The sequence below is a fragment of the Aegilops tauschii genome, chromosome 2 (assembly GCF_002575655.3).
Source record: "Aegilops tauschii subsp. strangulata cultivar AL8/78 chromosome 2, Aet v6.0, whole genome shotgun sequence".
NCBI lineage: Eukaryota > Viridiplantae > Streptophyta > Magnoliopsida > Poales > Poaceae > Aegilops > Aegilops tauschii.
Genome location: NC_053036.3, coordinates 498,818,037 through 498,845,432, shown reverse-complemented (window position 1 = coordinate 498,845,432; position 27,396 = coordinate 498,818,037). Strand labels below are relative to the sequence as shown.

Sequence of the window (27,396 nt, the reverse complement as noted above, 5' to 3'; positions counted from 1 at the left end):
CCCCCGGGCGCGCCCTCCTGCCTCGTGGCCACCTCGTGGCGTTCCAGACTTCAACTCCAAGTCTTTTGGTTTGCTTTCGGTCCAAGAAAGATCATCGCGAAGGTTTCATTCCGTTTGGACTCCGTTTGGTATTCCTTTTCTACGAAACTCTAAAATAGGCAAAAAAAACAGAAGCTGGCACTGGACCTCCGGTTAATAGGTTAGTCCCAAAAATAATATAAAAGAGCATATTAAAGCCCATTAAACATCCAAAACAGATAATATAATAGCATGGAACAATCAAAAATTATAGATACGTTGGAGACGTGTCACGACCCTTGGCAGGCGTCCCTTCTCCTGCTACGGTGGCGGCGCTGAACGCCCACACGCTGGCCTTAGTGGATGCGATGGTGGCCATGCCTTGTGGATGCGATGGGGAAGTTGGTGGGTACGGCGGCCGTGCTTGGGCGGTGTCGTCGCGACCGAGAATGGGCAATGGCGGCGAGAGGTGGGAAGAGTGTGAAAGGGGAAGAGGGAAAGAAATGCCGCTCTGTCACCGACTGGCGGACCAGGCGGAGGACAAGGACGTTGCGCGCATCCGCGCCTTTGTCGCGCCGACGCAAAACCGACTCAAATTTGGGCTCGAAATGGGTCGCGGCGGAAAAAAAACGGACGCCCGTTCGTTTGCGTCGTTGCGTTGGGCCGGACCGTCTTTTCTATTAGTAACGATTCAAACGAGTGTGGCCGAACCAAATGGGTTGCCACCTTGAAGTTGGGCTTAGCTATTCTTAAACAAAAATCTGGACGCACAGTGGAATGGAATGGATCCACAACATGAGTAGCGTCCACTCCACCTTGCGCCATTCGGCATCCTATCCTGGAGGCCGGGTACCGGACTGAAAAGGGACAAGATTGGCCTCTTCGTAGGAGCCCGAACCGGCCCTGAATAAAATTGTTGCCATTTCGACTCGACCCGGCTGGCCTGCTTTTCTTTGTTTGTTTGTTCGTCTCCCACCTCCACCTCCGCCTCCGCCTCGCGAGATCTCCCGACTCCAATGCCGCCCGCCTCCCCCCGCTCCTCCTAAACCTAGCCCCAACCCAGCCCCCCTGCAGAAGCCGGCGGCCATGTCGATGGATCGGGAGAAGGAGCGGGAGGCGGAGCTGGAGGGCGCCATGTACACCAACTGCCTCCTCCTCGGCCTCGATCCCGCCGTCCTCGGCTCCCCCGCCGGCGCCGGCGCCGCCCCCGCGCGCGTCGGCCTCTTCCGCCACTCCAACCCTCGCCTCGGCGAGCAGCTCCTCTACTTCCTCCTGTCCTCGCTCCGCGGCCCCGCGCAGTCCGCCAAGGACTTCGACAAGGTGTGGCCCATCTTCGATTCCGCGCAGTCCAGGGAGTTCCGCAAGATCGTGCAAGGCGTCATCAGCGAGCTGGAGCAGCAGGGGGCGCTGCCGCGGAGCAACTCCAGGGTTTCGTCCCTCGCCACCTGCTGCGGGCCGAGGTTCGTTGAGCTTTTGTGGCAGCTCTCTGTCCATGCCTTGAGGGAGGTCCACAGGAGGACGTTTCCGGCTGATGCGGCATCAAATCCACTGCCGGCGGCGCTCACAGATGTCTCTTATCTTCATGCTGCTGCATTGCTTCCTGTAACCAAGGCAAGGATTGCTCTCGAGAGGAGAAAATTTCTAGAAAATGCAAATATTGCTGTTCAAAGGCAAGCAACCTGGTCCAATTTAGCACATGAAATGACTGCTGAATTCCGAAGTCTATGTGCTGAAGAGGCATGTCTGCAGCAGGAGTTAGAGAAGCTACAAGTTATGAGAAACAAAGCCAAGCTAGAGGGGGAGCCGTGGGACGAACGCATCTCAAGCTCGTCTGGACAGAATTCACATTTGGTATCTAAGGCAACACGTTTGTGGGAATCGATATTGGCTCGCAAAGACCAGCATGAGGTTTTAGCTTCCGGTCCAATTGAAGATCTTATAGCTCATCGTGAGCATAGGTATCGTATATCTGGATCGCAGTTGCTAGCAGCAATGGATATGGGTTCAAGTTTGGACAAGCAGGAGCAGATATCTTTGTTCCAGGGAAAGGAAGAAGCCCTTTCAAGATTGGATGATAGGAATGGGCGTGCCCAACAAACTGTTGACGTAGCTGAAATTCTTCGACGGTGGACTCATGCTTTGCAGCGTATTCATAAACAATCTCTTCATTTGGCCAAAGCAAATGATGGGGAGGGGCCAGAATTACTCCGTAGTGCGTCTGACGGCGAAAGTAGTAGCCATGCTGACTCATTAACTGCAACACTGGCCGAACATCGCCAGCATTTAGTCAGTATACAGGGCCTAATTAATCAACTCAAGGAAGCTATTCCAGCAATGCAGCAGTCAATAGCAGAACTTTCAGAAGAAGTGAATAGTGTACCTAGTAATCCAATGGATCAAACAAACTCCAGACAGTTATCTGTGCAAAATACAGTGCTTGGAAGATCAGAAGAAAGCAGCAGCGAAGTTTCAGAGATGACTTCTAAGCTCTCTTCAATGCGCATTGACAAGGCTGGGAGTAGTCCTGCTCTGAAGCTTCCTCCTTTATTTAGCCTGACTCCAAGTTCTTCTGGAAAAGGAACACAGACACAAAGACGGAATGCCCTAGCACGCCAACCTAGCAAAGAAATTATGCCGGAAGAGAAAGCACTTATTGACCTCTCAACCAAAGATCAAGCAAATGGTTCAGTGCACGAAAATGATGGTTATTTTGCCCATGACATCAGACGTTCTGTTCGTGAAGCTGCTCTGTCAAAGCCATTGAGCAGCAGGGAGAGTGCACAGGACAAGAGTAGTGACGATGGTTCAGAGCACTTTTTCATTCCCCTATCAACAGTTGCTTCAAGGAAGGATGTGGGTGCTGTGGCAAATCGAAGAAAACAAAGGACAGGTCTACCGTCGTCACAGCCGAAGTTGCCCAAGAGCACAGGTGATCCTTACTTCAATCCTGACAGCCCAATGCCTGCAGTCCCAGCTCTGTCAGGTAAACTGAATGGTTATGATGATCCAAGCAGTGCTACAAACTTATTTGATCCAGTCAGTAGTCAATCGTTTATGACGGATGATGCTCTTGATCAAGTGTTCTCCCCGCCACTTATGTTGGAGCCTTCCTTGTTCCACGACACGTACGCGTACGAGGACTTGCTTGCACCATTATCAGAAACTGATGCGGCTTTAATGGAACATTAGGCTTCACGTGTACAACATGTAATGCTTTAACCACTGCCTGAAGCTTCAGTGCTGAAGTGCAGCCCAGAGGTTCTGATGGATTATGTCCAACTGTGGGGACATACGGGGTTGACTCTTTGGAATTCTTTTGCTGGTTAAGTTGCATGCCAGTTGCCACCAGCTCGTGAGAGGAATCAGGGATGCTTCTGCATCCGATGTTGGGCGATTCTGTTTGGAGAGAAGGGCGCCAAGAGGTGATATGGATGTATGGGATAGTGTGTGCAGTAAAAAGATGCCCGATCTTATGTATTTAGTGTATACATCATTTGCATTTGTGTTGTAGTGATTTTATCCTCTTATTCAAGTGCCTGTTTTGATGTCTTTGTGCCAGTTGTTATGCTGCGGGTGTTGTGTGATTCTTCCATATCTTAGGGCTGTCAGGCTATCGGAGTGTGATGGACTGAGAAAATGGTTCCTTTCTTTGGGAAGGAACTCTGGTACTCCCTCCAATCTGTATTAATTGTCGCTGATTTAGTATAAAGTAATAGATAATAGTCCCTCCGTAAAGAAATATAAAAGCGTTTAGATCATTTTTATATTTCTTTACGAAGGGAGTAGTTAATCCTAGAGGGAGTGAATTCAACAGTATCGCTACTGCCACTGGTTGGGTTTACAAGTCAATTTAGGTTTTTAGGTCTTTGATTTATGTTTTTTATGAATTTTACATATGTTTTGTTATCCAAATTGACCCGACTAGCAGAGTATAAGAAAATCAAGAGAGGGTTGCTGGGTCGCGGCTCGATGATCCTACATCTACGTAAGCTTGTCGCGGCTCGATAATCTTACATCTACGTAAGCTTACTTAAACTCTTAGGTAAATTTCCTGAACCAACTCTCCTGCCCCCTGATTTTCAAGGGGGCTGCCATGGAAGCTTGTTGAGTCGTGAGAAAGCGAGGCGAGGGAGGCTTCCCGTGTGCTGCTCTCGTCGTCTCGGCCCGGGCTGTCCTGTTCGGTGCAATGTGTGACTGATCCCAAAAGTCCATGGTAGAACAACCACTGCAAAGAAGATTTATGTGTAAATAAATTAAATAAATATCGCATTGTGTGACTGCTGCTTATAAAATGGTTCGTCGAGACTGCGAGCTGACGTGCTTGATCGGTACCGGTCCTAAAAAATGGAGTAGGATCTCAGAAGAGCATTTCTATCAGACCCCTTAGAGCATCTTCACTCGTTCGGCCCCAGGGGTTTGAAATAGCACCGCCTGGGAGTGAGCCAGCGAAAAAATCAGCATGGGGGGCTATGGTTCCCAGTCGCCGACTCAAAGGTCGGCCCACACGCCGCTTTTTGAAAACCAAATTCGGCCAAAATTCGTATAAAAAGACACAAATTAGAGGAAATTCACGCGGTTTCATTGAAATTTATACAAACTGAAAACATAATTTAAAAACAAACTAAAAATATCACGCCGAATTTAAAAACTACTACTACTAGCCGTCGCCGTCCTGCATGCCGCCGCCGCCTTCTACATGCCGAGGAGCCTGTAGAAGTTGGTGTAGTCGCCGCCGCCGTCGTTGTCGTCGCCACTGCCGTCCTGCACGCCGCCGCCGTCCTTGCTGCACCCCTACCTTGGGTCGCCGTGGCGGAAGGGGTTGGACGGCCCGGGCGCCTCCTCGTCGCTGTTGTCAAGGATGACGATGCCGCCCTCCTCGCGGCCACGGCGCCGGGCGGCGATCTCCTCGAGGGCGCGGCGCTGGCACTCCATCTCCTGTCGGACGTAGTCCTTCCGCGCCCATTTGAGGCCGGTCTCCTCGTCGACGGCCATGGCCTCGTGCTCCTTCTTCACGGGAAGGAGCGCCGGCTCGGTCTTCGGCTTGACGAAGCGGGAGGAGGGAGGAGAAGGGACGCCGCCCGAGCGGCGTGTCCCGTGGCTCCGGCTTGACGGTAGGAGCGCCGGCGAGCCGGAGGAAAGGGAGCCCGACGACGAGGAGGACGCCGTCTCCATTTGCCGCAACGTCTAGGAGCTGCCGCGGTGGCGAGAGAAGGAGGGAGCGCCGGGTACTCCAACCGCTGCGAGTTGCCAGCCTCGATGTGCTCGAGGACGGCTTCGAGCGTGCGGCCGGGGACGCCCCACCATTGGCGTCGTCCCTCGAAGTTGAGGCGGCCGCGGGGCTCGACGCTGTTCGTGGAGGCGGTCGACGTGCGCCGTCCACAGCGTGTGGCTGTCGGGGGCGTACCTCGGCTGCTGTCGCGCGTGCTCCGGCAGCGACAACCGGATGCGTGCGATCTTGGCGCGCCGATCAGCACCGGTCGGCGCGCCTTCACTGCGCCGCCCGTGAGGAATCAATGGAAGGCTGGCCGGCAGGAGCCTTCGCATTGATTCCCCGCGGAAAAACAAGGCGATGAGGACGACGAACGCGCCTAGTCGTTGACTCGGCGGGTCCACCAGGCTTCCGCGCCATAAATGTTTCCCCTGGCGCCCCTGGGCGCCCCCCAGCGGCCAGCGCGCCGTGTTCGGTCTGGGTCCGCCGGGCCAAAATCGGCCCTAGCTGGCAAAAAATGGGCTTTTGGGGTGCGACTGGGCCTTTTTTCCACGCCGGCGATAAAAAAGGGCCTTCAGGGGGGGCTGTTGGGGGCGAGTGGAAATGCTCTTATATCGTGCCGAACTGCAAAATAATCTTCATTTTACAGTTTTTGCGTCAAAAAGGTGGCCCGAACAGATACTGTATTGGACTGCGGCCTTTAAATTTTTTTACGGGGCACGGCAAATTCTCCTCCTCGACCTTTAGAAACACGGGGCGGGAGGCCGACCCAAGGGTGACCCCTATTGCTAGCGAGATTTGACGGGAGGGACATTTCCGCGTGGCACTTCCCGCTCTCCGTTCCCTCCGCCGCCATTGATCTTCCTCGCCCGCTTCGGACCACCTTCCCCGGCTTTGTAGAGCCACCATGGATGCCTCCCAACCGCCGCCCGTCACCGTGGAAGTCATGGACGCGCCAACCCTCAAGCAGATCTCGTCACCGGCTGTTTCACGCCCGTCTTCGTCCAAGCCTCCACCGCCCATCCCCGCAAGCGCCAGGGCAACTTCATCGTCCAGAGCGGCGTTCCCGCAGCCGCCGTCGGGAAGGCACGTGCGCCCGTTGCCGCCGCCGCCGTTGCGAATTCGTTCCAGTCCGTCCCCACCCCGCTGGTGAAGATGTGCAAGGTGGCGGGGGGGTGAATGAAGGAAATATGCCCTAGAGACAATAATAAGTTATTATTTATTTCCTTATATCATGGTAAATGTTTATTATTCATGCTAGAATTGTATTAACCGGAAACATGATACATGTGTGAATACATAGACAAACAGAGTGTCACTAGTACGCCTCTACTTGACTAGCTCGTTAATCAAAGATGGTTATGTTTCCTAGCCATGGACAAACATTTGTTATTTGATTAACGGGATCACATCATTAGGAGAATGATGTGATTGACTTGACCCATTCCGTTAGCTTAGCACTTGATGGTTTAGTTTGTTGCTATTGCTTTCTTCATGACTTATACATGTTCCTATGACTATGAGATTATGCAACTCCCGTTTATCGGAGGAACACTTTGTGTGCTACCAAACGTCACAACGTAACTGGGTGATTATAAAGGTGCTCTACAGGTGTCTCCGAAGGTACTTGTTGGGTTGGCGTATTTCGAGATTAGGATTTGTCACTCCGATTGTCGGAGAGGTATCTCTGGGCCCACTCGGTAATGCACATCACTTAAGCCTTGCAAGCATTGCAACTAATGAGTTAGTTGCGGGATGATGTATTACGGAATGAGTAAAGAGACTTGCCGGTAACGAGATTGAACTAGGTATTGAGATACCGACGATCGAATCTCGGGCAAGTAACATACCGATGACAAAGGGAACAACGTATGTTGTTATGCGGTTTGACCGATAAAGATCTTCGTAGAATATGTGGGAGCTAATATGAGCATCCAGGTTCCGCTATTGGTTATTGACGGGAGACATGTCTCGGTCATGTCTACATAGTTCTCGAACCCGTAGGGTCTGCACGCTTAAAGTTCGATGACGCTTATATTATGAGTTTATGTGTTTTGATGTACCGAAGATTGTTCGGAGCCCCGGATGTGATCACGGACATGACGAGGAGTCTCGAAATGGTCGAGACATGAAGATTGATATATTGGACGACTATATTCGGACACCGGAATGGTTCCGGGTGTTATCGGATATATATCGGAGTACCAGGGGTTACCGGAACCCCTCCCCCCCCCCCCCCGGGAAGCTATTGGGCCTTATGGGCCTTAGTGGAAAGGAGAGAAGGATGCCAGGAGGTGGCGCGCGGCCCCCCTTGCCCCAATCCGAATTGGGAAAGGGAAGGGGGCAGCGGCCCCCCTTCTCCTTCCTTCTCTCCACCTCCTCATCCCCCCTTCTCCTAGTTGGAATAGGAAAGGGGGGCAAAACCTACTTGGAGTAGAATTGCCCCCTTGGACGCGCCTCCTCCCCTTGGCCGGCCCTCTCCTCCTCCTCCCTTTATATACGGAGGAGGGGGCACCCCATAGACACAACAATTGATCTCTTGATTTCTTAGCCGTGTGCGGTGCCCCCCTCCACCATAATCCACCTCGATAATATCGTAGCGGTGCTTAGGCGAAGCCCTGCGTCGGTAGAACATCATCATCGTCACCACGCCGTCGTGCTGACGGAACTCTCCCTCAAAGCTCGGATGGATCGGAGTTCGAGGGACGTCATCGAGTTGAACGTGTGCTGAACTCGGAGGTGTTGTGCGTTCGGTACTTGATCAGTCGGATCGTGAAGACGTACGACTACATCAACCGCGTTATGCTAATGCTTCCGCTTTCGGTCTACGAGGGTACGTGGACACACTCTCCCCTCTCGTTGCTATGCATCACCATGATCTTGTGTGTGCGTAGGATTTTTTTTTTGAAATTACTATGTTCCCCAACAGTGGCATCCGAGCCAGGTTTTATGCGTTGATGTTATATGCACGAGTAGAACACAAGTGAGTTGTGGGCGATACAAGTCATACTGCTTACCAGCATGTCACACTCTGGTTCGGCGGTATTGTTGGATGAAGCGGCCCGGACCGACATTACGCGTACGCTTACGCGAGACTGGTTCTACCGACGTGCTTTGCACACAGGTGGCTGGCGGGTGTCAGTTTCTCCAACTTTAGTTGAACCGAGTGTGGCTACGCCCGGTCCTTGAGAAGGTTAAAATAGCACTAACTTGACGAACTATCGTTGTGGTTTTGATGCGTAGGTAAGAACGGTTCTTGCTCAGCCCGTAGCAGCCACGTAAAACTTGCAACAACAAAGTAGAGGACGTCTAACTTGTTTTTGCAGGGCATGTTGTGATGTGATATGGTCAAGGCATGATGCTAAATTTTATTGTATGAGATGATCATGTTTTGTAACCGAGTTATCGGCAACTGGCAGGAGCCATATGGTTGTCGCTTTATTGTATGCAATGCAATCGCCATGTAATTGCTTTACTTTATCACTAAGCGGTAGCGATAGTCGTAGAAGCAATAGTTGGCGAGACGACAACGATGCTACGATGGAGATCAAGGTGTCGCGCCGATGACGATGGTTATCATGACGGTGCTTCGGAGATGGAGATCACAAGCACAAGATGATGATGGTCATATCATATCACTTATATTGATTGCATGTGATGTTTATCTTTTATGCATCTTATCTTGCTTTGATTGACGGTAGCATTATAAGATGATCTCTCACTAAATTATCAAGGTATAAGTGTTCTCCCTGAGTATGCACCGTTGTGAAAGTTCTTCGTGCTGAGACACCACGTGATGATCGGGTGTGATAGGCTCTACGTTCAAATACAACGGGTGCAAAAACAGTTGCACACGCGGAATACTCAGGTTAAACTTGACGAGCCTAGCATATGCAGATATGGCCTCGGAACACTGAGACCGAAAGGTCGAGCGTGAATCATATAGTAGATATGATCAACATAGTGATGTTCACCATTGAAACTACTCCATCTCACGTGATGATCGGACATGGTTTAGTTGATTTGGATCACGTGATCACTGAGAGGATTAGAGGGATGTCTATCTAAGTGGGAGTTCTTAAGTAATATGATTAATTGAACTTAAATTTATCATGAACTTAGTACCTGATAGTATTTTGCTTGTCTATGTTTGTTGTAGATAGATGGCTCGTGTTGTTGTTCCGTTGAATTTTAATGCGTTCCTTAAGAAAGCAAAGTTGAAAGATGATGGTAGCAATTACACGGACTGGGTCCGTAACTTGAGGATTATCCTCACTGCTGCACAGAAGAATTACGTCCTGGAAGCACCGCTAGGTGCCAAACCTGCTGCAGGAGCAACACCAGATGTTATGAACGTCTGGCAGAGCAAAGCTGATGACTACTCGATAGTTCAGTGTGCCAGGCTTTACGGCTTAGAACCGGGACTTCAACGACGTTTTGAACGTCATGGAGCATATGAGATGTTCCAGGTGTTGAAGTTAATATTTCAAGCAAATGCCCGGATTGAGAGATATGAAGTCTCCAATAAGTTCTGCAGCTGTAAGATGGAGGAGAATAGTTCTGTCAGTGAGCATATACTCAGAATGTCTGGGTATAACAATCACTTGATTCAACTAGGAGTTAATCTTCCGGATGATAGCGTCATTGACAGAATTCTTCAATCACTGCCACCAAGCTACAAGAGCTTCGTGATGAACTATAACATGCAAGGGATGGATAAGAGAATTCCCGAGCTCTTCACAATGCTAAAGGCTGCGGAGGTAGAAATCAAAAAGGAGCATCAAGTGTTGATGGTCAATAAGACCACCAGTTTCAAGAAAAAGGGCAAAGGGAAGAAGAAGGGGAACTTCAAAGAACAGCAAACAAGTTGCTGCTCAAGAGAAGAAACCTAAGTCTGGACCTAAGCCTGAGACTGAGTGCTTCTACTGCAAGCAGACTGGTCACTGGAAGCGGAACTGTCCCAAGTATTTGGCGGATAAGAAGGATGGCAAGGTGAACAAAGGTATATGTGATATACATGTTATTGATGTGTACCTTACTAATGCTCGCAGTAGCACCTGGGTATTTGATACTGGTTCTGTTGCTAATATTTGCAACTCGAAACAGGGACTATAGATTAAGCGAAGATTAGCTAAGGACGAGGTGACGATGCGCGTGGGAAATGGTTCCAAAGTCGATGTGATCGCGGTCGGCACGCTACCTCTACATCTACCTTTGGGATTAGTTTTAGACCTGAATAATTGTTATTTGGTGCCAGCGTTGAGCATGAACATTATATCTGGATCTTGTTTGATGCGAGACAGCTATTCATTTAAATCAGAGAATAATGATTGTTCTATTTATATGAGTAATATCTTTTATGGTCATGCACCCTTGAAGAGTGGTCTATTTTTGTTGAATCTCGATAGTAGTGATACACATATTCATAATATTGAAGCCAAAAGATGCAGAGTTGATAATGATAGTGCAACTTATTTGTGGCACTGCCGTTTAGGTCATATCGGTGTAAAGCGCATGAAGAAACTCCATACTGATGGACTTTTGGAACCACTTGATTATGAATCACTTGGTACTTGTGAACCGTGCCTCATGGGCAAGATGACTAAAACGCTGTTCTCCGGAACTATGGAGCGAGCAACAGATTTGTTGGAAATCATACATACAGATGTATGTGGTCCAATGAATGTTGAGGCTCGCGGTGGGTATCGTTATTTTCTCACCTTCACAGATGATTTAAGCGGATATGGGTATATCTACTTAATGAAACATAAGTCTGAAACATTTGAAAAGTTCAAAGAATTTCAGAGTGAAGTGGAAAATCATCGTAACAAGAAAATAAAGTTTCTATGATCTGATCGTGGAGGAGAATATTTGAGTTACGAGTTTGGTCTACATTTGAAACAATGCGGAATAGTTTCGCAACTCACGCCACCCGGAACACCACAGCGTAATGGTGTGTCCGAACGTCGTAATCGTACTTTACTAGATATGGTGCGATCTATGATGTCTCTTACTGATTTACCGCTATCGTTTTAGGGTTATGCTTTAGAGACGGCTGCATTCATGTTAAATAGGGCACCATCAAAATCCGTTGAGACGACGCCTTATGAACTGTGGTTTGGCAAGAAACCAAAGTTGTCGTTTCTTAAAGTTTGGGGCTGCGATGCTTATGTGAAAAAGCTTCAACCTGATAAGCTCGAACCCAAATCAGAGAAATGTGTCTTCATAGGATACCCAAAGGAAACTGTTGGGTACACCTTCTATCACAGATCTGAAGGCAAGACTTTTGTTGCTAAATTTGGATCCTTTCTAGAGAAGGAGTTTCTCTTGAAAGAAGTGAGTGGGAGGAAAGTAGAACTTGATGAGGTAATAGTACCTGCTCCCTTATTGGAAAGTAGTTCATCACAGAAACCGGTTCCTGTGACGTCTACAACAATTAGTGAGGAAGTTGATGATGATGATCATGAAACTTCAGATCAAGTTGTTACTGAACCTCGTAGGTCAACCAGAGTAAGATCCGCACCAGAGTGGTACGGTAATCCTGTTCTGGAGGTTATGTTACTAGACCATGATGAACCTACGAACTATGAAGAAGCGATGGTGAGCCCAGATTCCGCAAAATGGCTTGAGGCCATGAAATCTGAGATGGGATCCATGTATGAGAACAAAGTGTGGACTTTGGTTGACTTGACCAATGATCGGCAAGCCATCGAGAATAAATGGATCTTCAAGAAGAAGACTGACGCTGACGGTAATGTTACTGTCTACAAAGCTCGACTTGTTGCAAAAGGTTTTCGACAAGTTCAAGGGATTGACTACGATAAGACCTTCTCACCCATAGCGATGCTTATGTCTGTCCGAATCATGTTAGCAATTGCCGCATTTTATGATTATGAAATTTGGCAAATGGATGTCAAAACTGCATTCCTGAATGGATTTCTGGAAGAAGAGTTGTATATGATGCAACCGGAAGGTTTTGTCGATCCAAAGGGAGCTAACAAAGTGTGCAAGCTCCAGCGATCCATTTATGGACTAGTGCAAGCCTCTCGGAGTTGGAATAAACGTTTTGATAGTGTGATCAAAGCATATGGTTTTATACAAACTTTTGGAGAAGCCTGTATTTACAAGAAAGTGAGTGGGAGCTCTGTAGCATTTCTGATATTATATGTGGATGACATATTGTTGATCGGAAATGATATAGAATTTCTAGATAGCATAAAGGGATATTTGAATAAGAGTTTTTCAATGAAGGACCTCGGTGTAGCTGCTTATATATTGGGCATCAAGATCTATAGAGATAGATCAAGACGCTTAATTGGACTTTCACAAAGCACATACCTTGACAAAATTTTGAAGAAGTTCAAAATGGATCAAGCATAGAAAGGGTTCTTGCCTGTGTTACAAGGTGTGAAGTTGAGTAAGACTCAATGCCCTACCACTGCAGAAGATAGAGAGAAAATGAAAGATGTTCCCTATGATTCAGCCATAGGCTCTATCATGTATGCAATGTTGTGTACTAGACCTGATGTGTGCCTTGCTATTAGTTTAGCAGGGAGGTACCAAAGTAATCCAGGAGTGGATCACTGGACAGCGGTCAAGAACATCCTGAAATACCTGAAAAGGACTAAGGATATGTTTCTCGTTTATGGAGGTGACAAAGAGCTCGTCGTAAGTGGTTATGTTGATGCAAGCTTTGACACTGATCTGGACGATTCTAAATCGCAAACCGGATACGTGTTTATATTGAATGGTGGTGTGACGCCCGGATAGTTAAGCTACAGTAATCCCACGTTAACGATGCCACGTCACCAGGATACTGTTGCTAAATCTCGCGTTAGTTCGAAACCGATTCAAATTCAAATTCAAAATCGAATCAAGCGGTAAAAATTTACAAACATTAAAACTAAAATGTCCAAGATGTGTCAAATAAACCATGGATAATACTAGTGGGGAAACCACACTTTTATAAAATGTTTAAAGGCTCTAAAGTAATTAAAACAGCAGCTATGTCAATTAATTAAATGCCTTTTTAAAAATTATAATAATGCAAACTATTTTAATTAGGTGTCAAATTTTTTGGGGCAGTAGAATAAGTTATAACATTTATCTAGGAGTTGCATTTATATTTTATAAAACAAAAGTTAAAAAAATAGAAAAGAAATTAGATACAGAAAAGAAAACAGAAAAAGAAAACAAAAGAACCCCCTCTCCCCGGGCCGAATGGCCCAGCTAGCCACAGGCCGGCCCAACCCCACTCCCCTTATCCCCTCACCCCCCCGAAACCCTAACCCCCCACCACTCGCCCCCGATCCCCACCTCGCCCTCTCGTCCCACTCCTCTGCCTCCCTCTCCCCGATCCAGATCGGATCGGGGCAATCGAGGCCCGATCCCGTCGCCCCATCGCCGACCCTCGCCGCCACCGTTCGCCGTCTCCGTCCTCACCTCGTCGGACGCCTCCTCATCTCCTCCCTGGCGGCCTCCTCCTCGCCTTGATGCCAACGCCGCGTCGCCGCCGCCCAAGGCCTCGTCGCCGGAGACACCTCGTCGGACGCCATCGCCTCCATCCACCCCGCCGCCGGACCTCGGCGCCCCGCCGCACGCGCGTCCCCGTCTTCCACCCCGAGCCCCGCTGCCCTAGTCCCTACGGCCCACAGTGAGGAACCCCGGCGTCCGCCCCTGCTTCACCCCGCTCTGTTCCGCCTCCGGCCGCGGCCAAGCCCGCGCCGCAGCCTGCCCGCACCCTCGGCCCCTGCTGCTCCCTCGCCCGCAACACCTCTGCCGCACTGGAGTCCCGACCGTGGCCGCTGGCCGCACGGGCCATGGCCTCGTCGGCTCTGCCTCCACCGCCGCACTAGGCCACCAGCCCTGCTCGCTTCGTCGCCGCCTCCACCGCGCCTGCTCGCCGCAGCCGCCGGCGCCCCGGCGCCTCCACTGGCCTCGGCGGTTGCCCAAACGGGTTGACGCCTGCCGTGCCCGCTGGCGCCCAGCGCCCATCGCCCGCGCCCGATTGGCCCCTTGGGCCACAGACAGGTGGGCCCCCGCGCCCACCGAACGAAAAGAAAAAAAATGAAAATGATTAAAAATAAATACATAAATAATAATAATAATAATAAAATAATTAATAAAAATTAATTAATAAATAATAATAATAATAATAATAATAAAATAATTAATAAATAAAAATATAAATTTAAATAAAACAAATCTAATTAATTAATTAATTAAGTTAATTAATCCTGTTTAAATTAATCTAATTAATTAGTTAATTTAATTAAACAGTAATTAATTAGCTAAACCCTAATTAACCTAAACAGAGAATGACAGGTGGGTCCCACTTCAGTTTGACTTAGTCAACCCCTGTTGACTGCTGATGTCAGCATGACATCATGCTGATGTCGTAAATACAATTTCGAATTAAATTAAATAATTAATTAAATTCCAGAAATTATTAAAATCTTTAGAAAATCATATCTTTTAATCGGTAACCCGGATGGAAATACTTTGTACATGAAAGTTGCTCAGAACGACGAGACGAATCCGGATACGCAGCCCGTTCGTCCACCACACATCCCTAACCTATTGAACCTGCAACATTACACCTCTGGTTCATCTGTCCGAAAACGTGAAACACCGGGGATATTTTCCCGGATGTTTCCCCCCTTCACCGGTATCACCTCATACCGCGTTAGAACACGTCTAGCTCTGCCTGTTGTCCTGTTATGCACTTGCTTGCTATGTATTTACTGTTAGACCCCGTGACGATGCTGATGCCCCTGTGGTCGACTACGTCACTGACGACCCCTCCTTCTTGTCTGAGCAACCAGGCAAGCCCCCCCCCCCTTGATCACCAGATATCGCCTATTCTTCTCTATACTGCTTGCATTAGAGTAGTGTAGCATGTTACTGCTTTCCGTTAATCCTATCCTGATGCATAGCCTGTCATTGTTGCTACAGTTGTTACCCTTACCTGCTATCCTACTGCTTAGTTAGGATTCTAGTGTTCCATCAGTGGCCCTACACTCTTGTCCGTCTGCCATGCTATACTACTGGGCCGTGATCACTTCGGGAGGTGATCACGGGTATATACTATATACATTATATACATGACACATGTGGTGACTAAAGTCGGGTCGGCTCGAGGAGTACCCGCAAGTGATTCTGATGAGGGGGCTGAAAGGACAGGTGGCTCCACCCCGGTAGAGGTGGGCTTGGGTTCCTGACGGCCCCCGACTGTTACTTTGTGGCGGAGCGACAGGGCAGGTTGAGACCACCTAGGAGAGAGGTGGGCCTGGCCCTGGTCGGCGTTCGCAGATACTTAACACGCTTAACGAGATCTTGGTATTTGATCTGAGTCTGGCCATTTGGTCTATACGCACTAACCATCTACGCGGGAGTACTTATGGGTATCCCGGCGTCGTGGTATCAGCCGAAGCTCTTCTTGACGTCAGCGACGGAGCAGCGCGCGCCGGATTGGACTGGAACGCCTGCTAGGCTAGGTCTACTTCCGGCCGCCCTCGCAACGTGCAGGTGTGCATAGGGCGAAGGGCCCAGACCCCTGCGCGCATAGGGTTAGACCGGCGTGTTGACCTCTCTGTTGAGCCTAGGTGGGGCTGCGACGCGTTGATCTTACGAGGCCGGGCATGACCCAGGAAAGTGTGTCCGGCCAAATGGGATCGAGCGTGTTGGGTTATGTGGTGCACCCCTGCAGGGAAGTTTATCTATTCGAATAGCCGTGTCCCTCGGTAAAAGGACGACCCGGAGTTGTACCTTGACCATATGACAACTAGAACTGGATACTGAATAAAATACACCCTTCCAAGTGCCAGATACAACCCGGTGATCGCTCTATAACAGGGCGACGAGGAGGGGATCGCCGGGTAGGATTATGCTATACGATGCTACTTGGAGGACTTCAATCTACTCTCTTCTACATGCTGCAAGATGGAGGCTGCCAGAAGCGTAGTCTTCGACAGGATTAGCTATCCCCCTCTTATTCTGGCGTTCTGCAGTTCAGTCCACTGATATGGCCCCTTTATACCTATACACATGCATATGTAGTGTAGCTCCTTGCTTGCGAGTACTTTGGATGAGTACTCACGGTTGCTTTTCTCCCTCTTTTCCCCTTTCTATACCTGATTGTCGCAACCAGATGCTGGAGTTCCAGGAGCTAGAGATCCCGAGGATGATTCTACATGGAGTTCGGCTTCGAGGAGTAGTTAGGAGGTCCCGGGCAGGAGGCCTTGCCTTTTCGATCGTTGCTACTTTTGTGCTAGCCTTCTTAAGGCAAACTTGTTTAACTTATGTCTGTACTCAGATATTGTTGCTTCCGCTGACTCGTCTGTGATCGAGCACTTGTATTCGAGCCCTCGAGGCCCCTGGCTTGTATTATGATGCTTGTATGACTTATTTATGTTTTAGAGTTGTGTTGTGATATCTTCCCGTGAGTCCCTGATCTTGATCGTACACATTTGCGTGCATGATTAGTGTACGGTTAAATCGGGGGCGTCACAGCTGGAGCTGTCAGTTGGTGTAGTTCTAAACAAAGCGTCGTAGCAGGATCTACATGTGAAGCGGAGTACATAGCTGCTTCGGAAGCAGCAAATGAAGGAGTCTGGATGAAGGAGTTCATATCCGATCTAGGTGTCATACCTAGTGCATCGGGTCCAATGAAAATCTTTTGTGACAATACTGGTGCAATTGCTTTGGCAAAGGAATCCAGATTTCACAAGAGAACCAAGCACATCAAGAGACGCTTCAACTCCATCCGGGATCAAGTCCAGGTGGGAGACATAGAGATTTGCAAAATACATACGGATCTGAATGTTGCAGACCCGTTGACTAAGCCTCTTCCACGAGCAAAACATGATCAGCACCAAGGCTCCATGGGTGTTAGAATCATTACTGTGTAATCTAGATTATTGACTCTAGTGCAAGTGGGAGACTGAAGGAAATATGCCCTAGAGGCAATAATAAAGTTATTATTTATTTCCTTATATCATGACAAATGTTTATTATTCATGCTAGAATTGTATTAACCGGAAACATGATACATGTGTGAATACATAGACAAACAGAGTGTCACTAATATGCCTCTACTTGACTAGCTCGTTAATCAAAGATGGTTATGTTTCCTAGCCATGGACAGAGAGTTGTTATTTGATTAACGGGATCACATCATTAGGAGAATGATGTGATTGACTTGACCCATTCCGTTAGCTTAGCACTTGATCGTTTAGTTTGTTGCTATTGCTTTCTTCATGACTTATACATGTTCCTATGACTATGAGATTATGCAACTCCCGTTTATCGGAGGAACACTTTGTGTGCTACCAAACGTCACAACGTAACTAGGTGATTAGGAAGGTGCTCTACAGGTGTCTCCGAAGGTACTTGTTGGGTTGGCGTATTTCGAGATTAGGATTTGTCACTCCGATTTTCGGAGAGGTATCTCTGGGCCCACTCGGTAATGCACATCACTTAAGCCTTGCAAGCATTGCAACTAATGAGTTAGTTGCGGGATGATGAATTACGAAATGAGTAAAGAGACTTGCCGGTAACGAGATTGAACTAGGTATTGAGATACCAACGATCGAATCTCGGGCAAGTAACATACCGATGACAAAGGGAACAACGTATGTTGTTATGCGGTTTGACCGATAAAGATCTTCATAGAATATGTGGGAGCCAATATGAGCATCCAGGTTCTGCTATTGGTTATTGACCGAAGACATGTCTCGGTCATGTCTACATAGTTCTCGAACCCGTAGGGTCCGCACGCTTAAAGTTCGATGACGGTTATATTATGAGTTTATGTGTTTTGATGTACCGAAGATTGTTCGGAGTCCCGGATGTGATCACGGACATGACGAGGAGTCTCGAAATGGTCGAGACATATTGATATATTGGACGACTATATTCGGACACCGGAATGGTTCCGGGGGTTGTCGGATATATATCGGAGTAGCAGGGGTTACCGGAACCCACCCCCCCCCCCCCCCCCCCCGCGAAGCTATTGGGCCTTATGGGCCTTAGTGGAAAGGAGAGAGGGAGGCCAGGAGGTGGCGCGCGGCCCCCCTTGCCCCAATCCGAATTGGGAAAGGGAAGGGGCGGTGGCCCCCCTTCTCCTTCCTTCTCTCCACCTCCTCCTTCCCCCTTCTCCTAGTTGGAATAGGAAAGGGGGGGCAAAACCTACTTGGAGTAGGATTGCCCCCCTTGGGCGCGCCTCCTCCCCTTGGCCGGCCCCCTCCTCCTCCCCCCTTTATATACGGAGGAGGGGGGCACCCCATAGACACAACAATTGATCTCTTGATCTCTTAGCCGTGTGCGGTGCCCCCCTCCACCATAATCCACCTCGATAATATCGTAGCGGTGCTTAGGCGAAGCCCTGCGTCGGTAGAACATCATCATCGTCACCACGCCGTCGTGCTGATGGAACTCTCCCTCAAAGCTCGGCTGGATCGGAGTTCGAGGGACGTCATCGAGTTGAACGTGTGCTGAACTCGGAGGTGCCGTGCGTTCGGTACTTGATCGGTCGGATCGTGAAGACGTACGACTACATCAACCACGTTGTGCTAACGCTTCCGCTTTCGGTCTACGAGGGTACGTGGACACATTCTCCCCTCTCGTTGCTATGCATCACCATGATCTTGTGTGTGCGTAGGATTTTTTTTTGAAATTACTACGTTCCCCAACAGTGAAACGCAAGAAGGCGGCCAAAACAGGTACTGCGAGCACCGCGCCACCTCCTTCGATCGCCACCACAAGAGCTTCCCCGAGGACGCCCGCTGACGACGCTGCTGCTGCCGCCCCCGAGTTATTCGATGGAAAGGGCGCAAGGTATTGAACTTTGGTTTTCTTCTAGTTGTTTTCACTTTTCGCCATTGCAATTGTTCGTGACTTGTGGAGCGAAATTGTGGCCCCGATTTGCATGATGCGCCTGCTGAGTTTGTGCACATGTTGGACGACAACGCCGTCGACATTGATCAAGCCCTGATCGGTGATTACGACTACTATGAGATGGATGGTGGTGTGGATGGTCCCGGTGAGGAAGAAGATGAGGTGGAGGAGATTAGGGAGGGGGTGTTCGACCAAGCGCAAGCAAAAGTGCGTGCGAGATTGAAGAACTAAACGCAATTGGAAGATCAAGTCTTGATCAAGGCTTGGGAATCTGTGTCTCTTGATGCGTGCACCGGCACTGACCAAACCGGCAAGCAGTATTGGCAAAGGATAGAGGATCAGTTCTTTCGAATGATGGCAAAGTATCCCTCAAGGACGCCACACACCTATAGGTCACTCCAAGGTCGTTGGGATGTGATCAAGCCGATTTATAGCCGTTGGAGTGGTTACTTGAAGCAAGTCCGCAATGTACCTCCAAGTGGTACCGTTGAAGCCGATTATGTGAGTTTGTTTTCACGTCCCAAGTAGTGCAAATGATTTGTAGCCGTTGGAGTTATTGCATGTGACATACTTTGACATTGTTTTCATTTTGTAGGACAAAATTGCGCAAGAAAGGTACAAGGACATGGAAGCTTTCAATGGCAAGTCATTTACACTAGAGCATTGTTGGAAATTGCTTCAAAATAGCGAGAAGTGGATGTTGATTGACAAAGAATCCCCACCAAAGAGAGGTTCACTCACCAAGATGGATGATGATGATGGCCCAAGAAACAAGAACGCGCCCGATGGAAACAAGAAGGCCAATGACAAGATCAAGAGGGAAGCGGAGGCATCAAGCTTGCGGGACAAGATAGATGCCATGGTGCAATCAAATGAGTTGATGATGGCCAAGACATTGGAGGCAAAGAATGAGTTGGTCGACAAGAAGGCGCAAGAGAAGCAAGAAAAGTAGCAATTACTCAAGGAAGAGGGGTTGCGCAAGGCCGCCATTGAGGAGAGAAGAGCCTTTGCCGAGGAGAACAAGGCCTTGGCCAAGCTTCTTCAAGAGGAGAACAAGATCATGACGATGAACTGCAATGACATGGACGACGTCACCAAAGAATGGCATGATATTGCAAGGAGGAGAATCTTGGAGAGAAGGAAGCAAGCGGCGACAGGTGGTGGCTTCGGTGGTGGTGGTGGAGAGTGATGATGATGATGATGATGATGATGATGATGATGATGGTCCTGGAGGTGGTGGTGGCTTCGGTGGCTTCGGTGGCGATGGTGGAGAGTGATGATGATGATGATGGTCATGAAGGTGGTGGTTTTTGCATGAGATTCTTTTGGGTCATGGACAAAAACTATGTTAATTTTTCACGTAAACTATATTTGATTGTTCGAATTTGCAGCCGTTTATCAGAATTACTGTCAAATTGTCAAATTTGTATTTTTTTTATTTAAGGGCTGGTGCGGGCTGCGGCAAAACAGACTCCGGAAGACGGAACAATTCGGCCGCAACCCATCTCAATTCTCAAAACATGTTTTCCGCGGTCTTGTCCTTATTTTAAAGGTCCGCGCAATAATGGATTTGCAACTGCTACGATAACCCATCACAGAACCTGGCCAGCTCTCTCCTCGTTACACCGCTTGCCGTCTTGCACTACGCCGCGAAGCCAAAGGCCGCCGCCCGCCGTCCGCCGTCATGGACGCAGGCTCCGAGATCGTGTACGAGATGCCCGGGTTCATACGCATCCACAAGAGCGGCCGCGTGGAGCGCTTGCAAGGCACCGAGACCGTCCCTCCCTGCCCCTCCGGTGACCCCGCCAACGGCGTCGCCTCCAAGGACGTCGTCCTTGACCCGGCGGCCAACGTCTCCGCCCGTCTCTACCTCCCCGCCGCCGGCGCGGCGGAGCCTGGAAAGAAGTTCCCCGTTGTCGTCTACTTCCACGGTGGCGCGTTCGTTGTCCACACAGCGGCCTCACCGATCTACCACAAGTACGCCGCCTCCCTCGCCGCCGCGGCGCCCGCCGTCGTCGTCTCCGTCGACTACCGTCTCGCTCCGGAGCACCCCCTCCCGGCCGCGTACGACGACGCCTTCGCGGCCCTCAAGGCGGTCGTCGCCGCGTGCCGCCCGGACGGCGCCGAGCCCTGGCTCGCCGCGCACGGCGACGCCTCCCGCGTCGTCCTCGCCGGCGATAGTGCCGGCGCCAACATGGCGCACAACACGGCGATGAGGCTCCGGAAGGATGGCATCGAGGGCTACGGCGACAAGGTCAGCGGCGTCGCGCTCTTGCATTCCTACTTCTGGGGGACTGAACCGGTGGGCGGCGAGTCCCCGGACGCCGCCTTCTTTTACCCCGGCGACGTGGAGCGCGTGTGGGATGTGGCCTGTGGTGACAAGTTCGGCCGTGATCACCCGTACATCAACCCGGCGGCGTCGCCGGAGGAGTGGCGCCAGCTCGGGTCCGGCCGCGTGCTGGTCACCACGGCGGAGTTGTGCTGGTTCGTGGAGAGGGCGCGCGCGTACGCGGAAGGGATCAAGGCGTGCGGGTGGGCCGGCGAGCTCGAGTTCTACGAGACCAAGGGCGAGAGTCACACCTACTTCCTGTTCAATCCCGACTGCGACGATGCCGCCAAGGAGCTCGCCGTCGTGGCCGACTTCGTCAGGCGCTGCTGAGTCTGCTTCGCTTGCTCATCCAGTGAGTGATTGTGATTCAGTAATAAAGGAACACCTACTGTAATTTCTACGAATTCGGTAATTGATTGCACTTGTGAGTTGCAACACGAACGGAAACAATTTTTGCTCCTCTGAATCAGTTGCTAATTGCAGCTTCATTGCATAGTTGAAGCAAAACGGACTGAACTGTAAGCTGTTTTGGTTGTGGTGCCTGTAGAATTTCCTCTGAAACACCTGTAGAATTTCCTTGTGCTTTCTGTTGCGGTGCCTGTAAGCTGTTTTGTAGCACCTGTATCTGCCGTTTTCAGTTCATTGTTTTTCTTTCCAGTTGTATGGGCCGATGTAATTCCTGGCCAGTTGATGGCTTCATTAATTCAAAGCCAGGCTCTCTTTGAGGCTTTGTTCTAAAAAGAAAGACTGAACTGATATTCTGGTTGACTCTGAATTTCTGATGTGCATTACAAATTAGTACAATATACTGCAAAGTTCTGACCGTGAGTTGTAACACAAAGAAAACAAGTTAGCGGAAATCCACATTGGCTATAGGGAGCATATGCTCCCGCATGTCAAAAATGAATTTTACAAATGTCATTTAAAACAAAGAAATATATGGGTTCATTGTCACACCCAAATGCTACATGCAAATTTCCAGACGAAAAACTTAAACATTTAGGTTTGTGCAAAAAAAAAGTCAAATGCCCAATGTTACACTTAATTTTTTTTCACTAACGAAGCACTACTATCCCGCATCGCATGAAAATTATCAAGCACACTTGCTAACATGAATATCTATGAAAAATATCAGAATTTTTAAAATTCATTTACTATTTATTTCAATTTTGCTGTTTATTTAGGGAGCATATGCTCCCAGAGCCAAAAATCCATGGCGGTTAGCGGGTGTTCAAAAAGTAGTTGGTGGGGATTCAGCCTAGGCTTAAGGCTTAAATCCGAGTGGTGGTATGCATTTAGTCTGGGCGATCTGGCATTGCTCATAAATCATAAGGTATTTTTAACTGAACGGAAGTTTCCAGACATTTTTTATTTTATTTCAGAAATTATAACTAGCGAACATCAGATTTTTCATCAGTTCCAGCGAACGCATCAACTACTGTTGGATCAGAATCACGGATCACGATGCGCTATGTGTTGCCACGTCGAAGAAATCCATTCGTTCACTCGTAACAAAAGTTGCGCAAACAACATCTTAGTTAAACGGAAGGCTCACCGGACTAGCAAGTCTGGGAAGCCTCCACCTAGGAAACTTGGGATTGGTTCCTAGTTCCTTCTTTTATTTTTATTTTTCCTAGGTAGCAAAAAATGGCATTTAAAAAAAACATGCCAATTCGTGAATTTATAAGTACATGGCATTTTTCAAAAAAAAACACATGGTAGATTATAAATTTTCGAACTTGCCTCATGACAAATTTTAAACTTATTTTTTTGTAATGTTTTAAAGCATGGTAAATCCCTATGTACGTATTTTTTTAATATATGCAAATTTGTGACTTAGTTTTTTCTGTGCCAACACTGTTTTTACACTGATTTTGATGAATGGCCTGTGGTTGGCCACTTTTTTTGGCCTAGAGCCACGCTGGCAAAGTCGCTTGGAAATAGGCTGGGAGCGAACCAAATTGGTTCGATCGATCAAGCCATCCCCAGCGAAAAGATCGTTCACTGGAAGCCCCCCCTCCCCGCCCCCGCCCCCACCCAGCCGACGTCCCCTAGCTATTGGGGTCCTTTTATTTTCAAGTCTATCGACTGGATCCACGTGTGATGCTATCGTTGTGTGTGGAGGCGTTGTAGTCCCTGGGCTCTTGGTGCAGGCACCAGAGACACTACCATAGGCTATGTTCCACCGATTAGATGATAGTGCACTAATAGGATTAATGAAGTATCATTGGTTATGTAGTCTTATTGCCGTCTGGTTTTACCAGCTTTCTGTGATCCTTATATGACATGTTTGGATCTTTAAACTTTGAAAAAATACATAGGGTTGTGTGCATCAATCGCTGTGGAGGCCAATGGTTACCCTCCTTTTCAAAAAGGAAAAACACGAAGGGAAGATGACATACAAAGGAAAAAACAACTTGATCTCTAAAGATTCATTTATCGACATGGAAACTGACCACCCGGTCCATCAGTTGTTTGCCCATAACACACCAGATGGCTAGGGAGGAACACATGCTCCTCTCCCTTGGACTCCATCATGAATTTCTAATAAGTAAGAGGTGACCTGATTTTTAAATGAGATGAAATGAATTGTTGTTGGAGGGGACTTTGACGATTCGACAACATCGAACACTCACTCAATGGTGTGCCTTAGCAGCCGTCTCGGCCCGGCCCGGTGTGCTTCTCTCGCCGTCTCGGCCCGGCCTGTCCTGTTCAGTGCAATGCGTGACTGATCCCAAAAGTCCATGGTAGATCAACCACTGCAAAGAAGATTTATGTGTAGATAACTATCGGACGCTGTGATTGCTGCTTATAAAATGGTTCGTCGAGACTGCGAGCTGACGTGTTCGATCGGTACGAGGTGCTACAAAATGGAGTAGTAGCTCATAGCCCATCGTGCAACTGCTACGATAACCCATCACAAAACCTGGGCAGCTGAGTAGCTCTCTCCTCGTGGCTCCGATTGCCGCCTTGCACTACGCCGGGAAGCCAAAGGCCGCCGTCCGCCGTCCGCCGTCATGGACCCAAGCTCCGAGATCACGTACGACGTGCCCGGGTTCATACGCATCCACAAGAGCGGCCGCGTGGAGCGCTTGCAAGGCACCGAGACCGTCCCGCCCTCCCCCTCCGGTGACCTCGCCAACGGCGTCGCCTCCAAGGACGTCGTGCTTGACCCGGCGGCCAGCGCCTCCGCTCGCCTCTACCTCCCCGCCGCCGCCGCGGCGGAGCCGGGAAGGAAGTTCCCCGTCGTCGTCTACCTCCATGGCGGCGCATTCGTTGCTCACACAGTGGCCTCACCGATCTACCACAAGTACGCCGCCTCCCTCGCCGCTGCCGCGCCCGCAGTCGTCGTCTCCGTCGACTACCGTCTCGCTCCGGAGCACCCCCTCCCGGCCGCCTACGACGACGCCTTCGCGACCCTCAAGGCGGTCGTCGCCGCGTGCCGCCCGGACGGCGCCGAGCCCTGGCTCGCCGCGCACGGCGACGTCTCCCGCGTCGTCCTCGCCGGTGACAGTGCCGGCGCCAACATGGCGCACAACACGGCGATAAGGCTCCGGAAGGATGGCATCGAGGGCTACGGGACAAGGTCAGCGGCGTCGCGCTCTTGCATTCCTACTTCTGGGGGACTGAACCGGTGGGCGGCGAGTCCCCGGACGCCGCCTTCTTCTACCCCGGCGACACGGAGCGCGTGTGGGATGTGGCCTGTGGTGACAAGTTCGGCCGTGATCACCCGTACATCAACCCGGCAGCGTCGCCGGAGGAGTGGCGCCAGCTCGGGTCCGGCCGCATGCTGGTCACCACGGCGGAGTTGTGCTGGTTCGTGGAGAGGGCGCGCGCGTACGCGAAGGGGATGAAGGCGTGCGGGTGGGCCGGCGAGCTCGAGTTCTACGAGACCAGGGGCAAGAAGCACACCTACTTCCTGTTCCGTCCCGACTGCGACGATGCCGCCAAGGAGCTCGCCGTCGTGGCCGACTTCGTCAGGCGCTGCTGAGTCTGCTTCGCTTGCTCATCCGGTGGGTGATTAAGTAATAAAGGAACACGCGATTTCTAAATCGGTAATTGGTAACACTTGTGAGTTGCCAGATATTTGCTCCTCTGAATAAGTTGTAGTTGCAACTTCATTTGAAATATTTTGTTGGGTTATATCTCTATTACTATAGTACACGAATTTTTGAATTTTTGAATTTGGCTTCTTCTCTTACGTTTTACCCACCACTTCCAGAATGGAATCATCTGTAGCCGTCAACTTCATTAGATCGAACGGCCTGAGTCACCCGGATTCGCCAACCACGCACATTCCCGCCAAAGGTGAAAACCAGTAGCCCCTTCGAGAGAACTCCACAACCCATGGTAGCCTCCTGGCTCCAAGCAAATCAATTCCCCGCCAACCTCCACTTCTCATCTCACGCTAATCTCTCCCCCGAATGTTTTGTATCCAATTTCTGTAGCCCCCAGCACCTCCATCGGTCCATCCCCCCGTCCACACCCCTGGCACCTCCGAATCACCTCCCACATCCAGATTGCAACTCCACCCCCGTCTCCTTGCAGTCTCTGATTTGCTTCAAATTTTGTTTACGCCTGGTCAGTCCAGGCTCATAGGAGCTGGATATCCATCTACGGCCAGCTGACCATAGTGCCACTAACCAGAGGTGACTGTGAGGTTGCTGATACTTCTGTTCCTATTGGGATTTTGTGATGATTCTTTTGTATGAGAATGTTGTACAAGTGATTCTTCTTGCTGTTTTTTTTTCTACTTTTCTTGCACGCAAGGTCTGATTTTAGTTTTATATCAGGTGATTCTTCTTCCACTGGTCTGATTGTGGCTTGCTGACTTTTTCTACTTTCCCTGCACACAAGGTGTTTGTGTTTTTGTCCAAACAGTTACAGTACATTATTAAAGTTAATGCTATCTGAAGATAAAGCGCATGTTCATTCTATTCGTGTCTCTTAGCTATTTGCAAATTTGTATATGCTATAATTATTTTTCTTGGATTTGGCAACCTAAAAATGGTCTAATGCTTATACCGTAGGTTGGGGTTGAAAACACCTGGCTTATAAAAATCAAGTAAAATCGACAAGATAGAACGCCGAGTTCCATTTAGAGATATTACAAATGTTCACTAGACGTGACTTCACCAAAAGGGAGCCGCTGTATGTTTCTTTATTATCTTGATATATAATTATTATCCTTATCGATCCTTTGCCTTGATATACTATGTGTTTTTTGTTTGTTTTCTTTGATGGGGAAATAGTAGTTGTCATTGGAGAGCAGAATGATCCCTTAGGTGAAAACAAAAATTCTACGCAAATGAGTTCTTCCCAGAGGAAAGACTATTTGCAAAGGAATCGTGAGTACAAAAGGATAAGGCGTGAGTGCAGCGCAATTTGTAGCAATACACAACCAGCACCACAGCAGAAAAATACAAGGGCTAATAAGAATATGTGCATGACATGTAACTTTTCTAATCGACGAAATATTCATTTCTCATATTACCGAAAAAGGCTTTCGCCCCGCTTTATAAATAAAATAAATTCATTTCTCATATTATCAATGACCGTTGAATGTTTGTTTACCTCCTTATTATATGATGTATAATTTTTTGATGGGATAAGGTTGAACCTACATTACAGGAAAGGAAGTCGTGTCCAGTTCAAACTATGAAAAGCACGATTCAGTATTTTCTCAACTAGAGTCTTCATCAAAAGGAAAACAAGGTTGTGATACAAAATGAATTAACAAATATCTACTATCATTTGTTTTTCATCACAGCGTCGTTGACACTTTTTCCTTAAAAACAGTGGCGGATAGTGGTGGTTCTGGCACAAGTCATCCAAAATCTGGAACTCAATTCACCATCAGTTCACCTGGCATATATTTATCATCAATATCCTCAGAAGATCAAGCTGCAAAATATGAACTAAAAAACGTAGGTGCGTAAGCGAC

General features: G+C 49.0%; 2 protein-coding genes and 1 pseudogene across 2 annotated transcripts; all 3 read left to right on the top strand.

Moving 5' to 3' along the window:
* Positions 1-921: 921 nt before the first annotated feature.
* Positions 922-3,720, top strand: LOC109755412 (AUGMIN subunit 6). Its single transcript, XM_020314325.4, has one exon. The coding sequence runs from the start codon at positions 1,105-1,107 to the stop codon at positions 3,205-3,207; it is 2,103 nt and encodes a 700-aa protein (XP_020169914.1). The 5' UTR covers positions 922-1,104; the 3' UTR covers positions 3,208-3,720.
* A 16,865-nt stretch (positions 3,721-20,585) lies between these two features.
* Positions 20,586-22,329, top strand: LOC109755413 (probable carboxylesterase 12). Its single transcript, XM_020314326.3, has one exon. It carries the CDS (start codon positions 20,808-20,810, stop codon positions 21,780-21,782), a length of 975 nt encoding a protein of 324 aa, XP_020169915.1. The 5' UTR covers positions 20,586-20,807; the 3' UTR covers positions 21,783-22,329.
* Positions 22,330-24,373: 2,044 nt separating this feature from the next.
* Positions 24,374-25,524, top strand: LOC109755414 (probable carboxylesterase 12; annotated as a pseudogene).
* Positions 25,525-27,396: the final 1,872 nt, after the last annotated feature.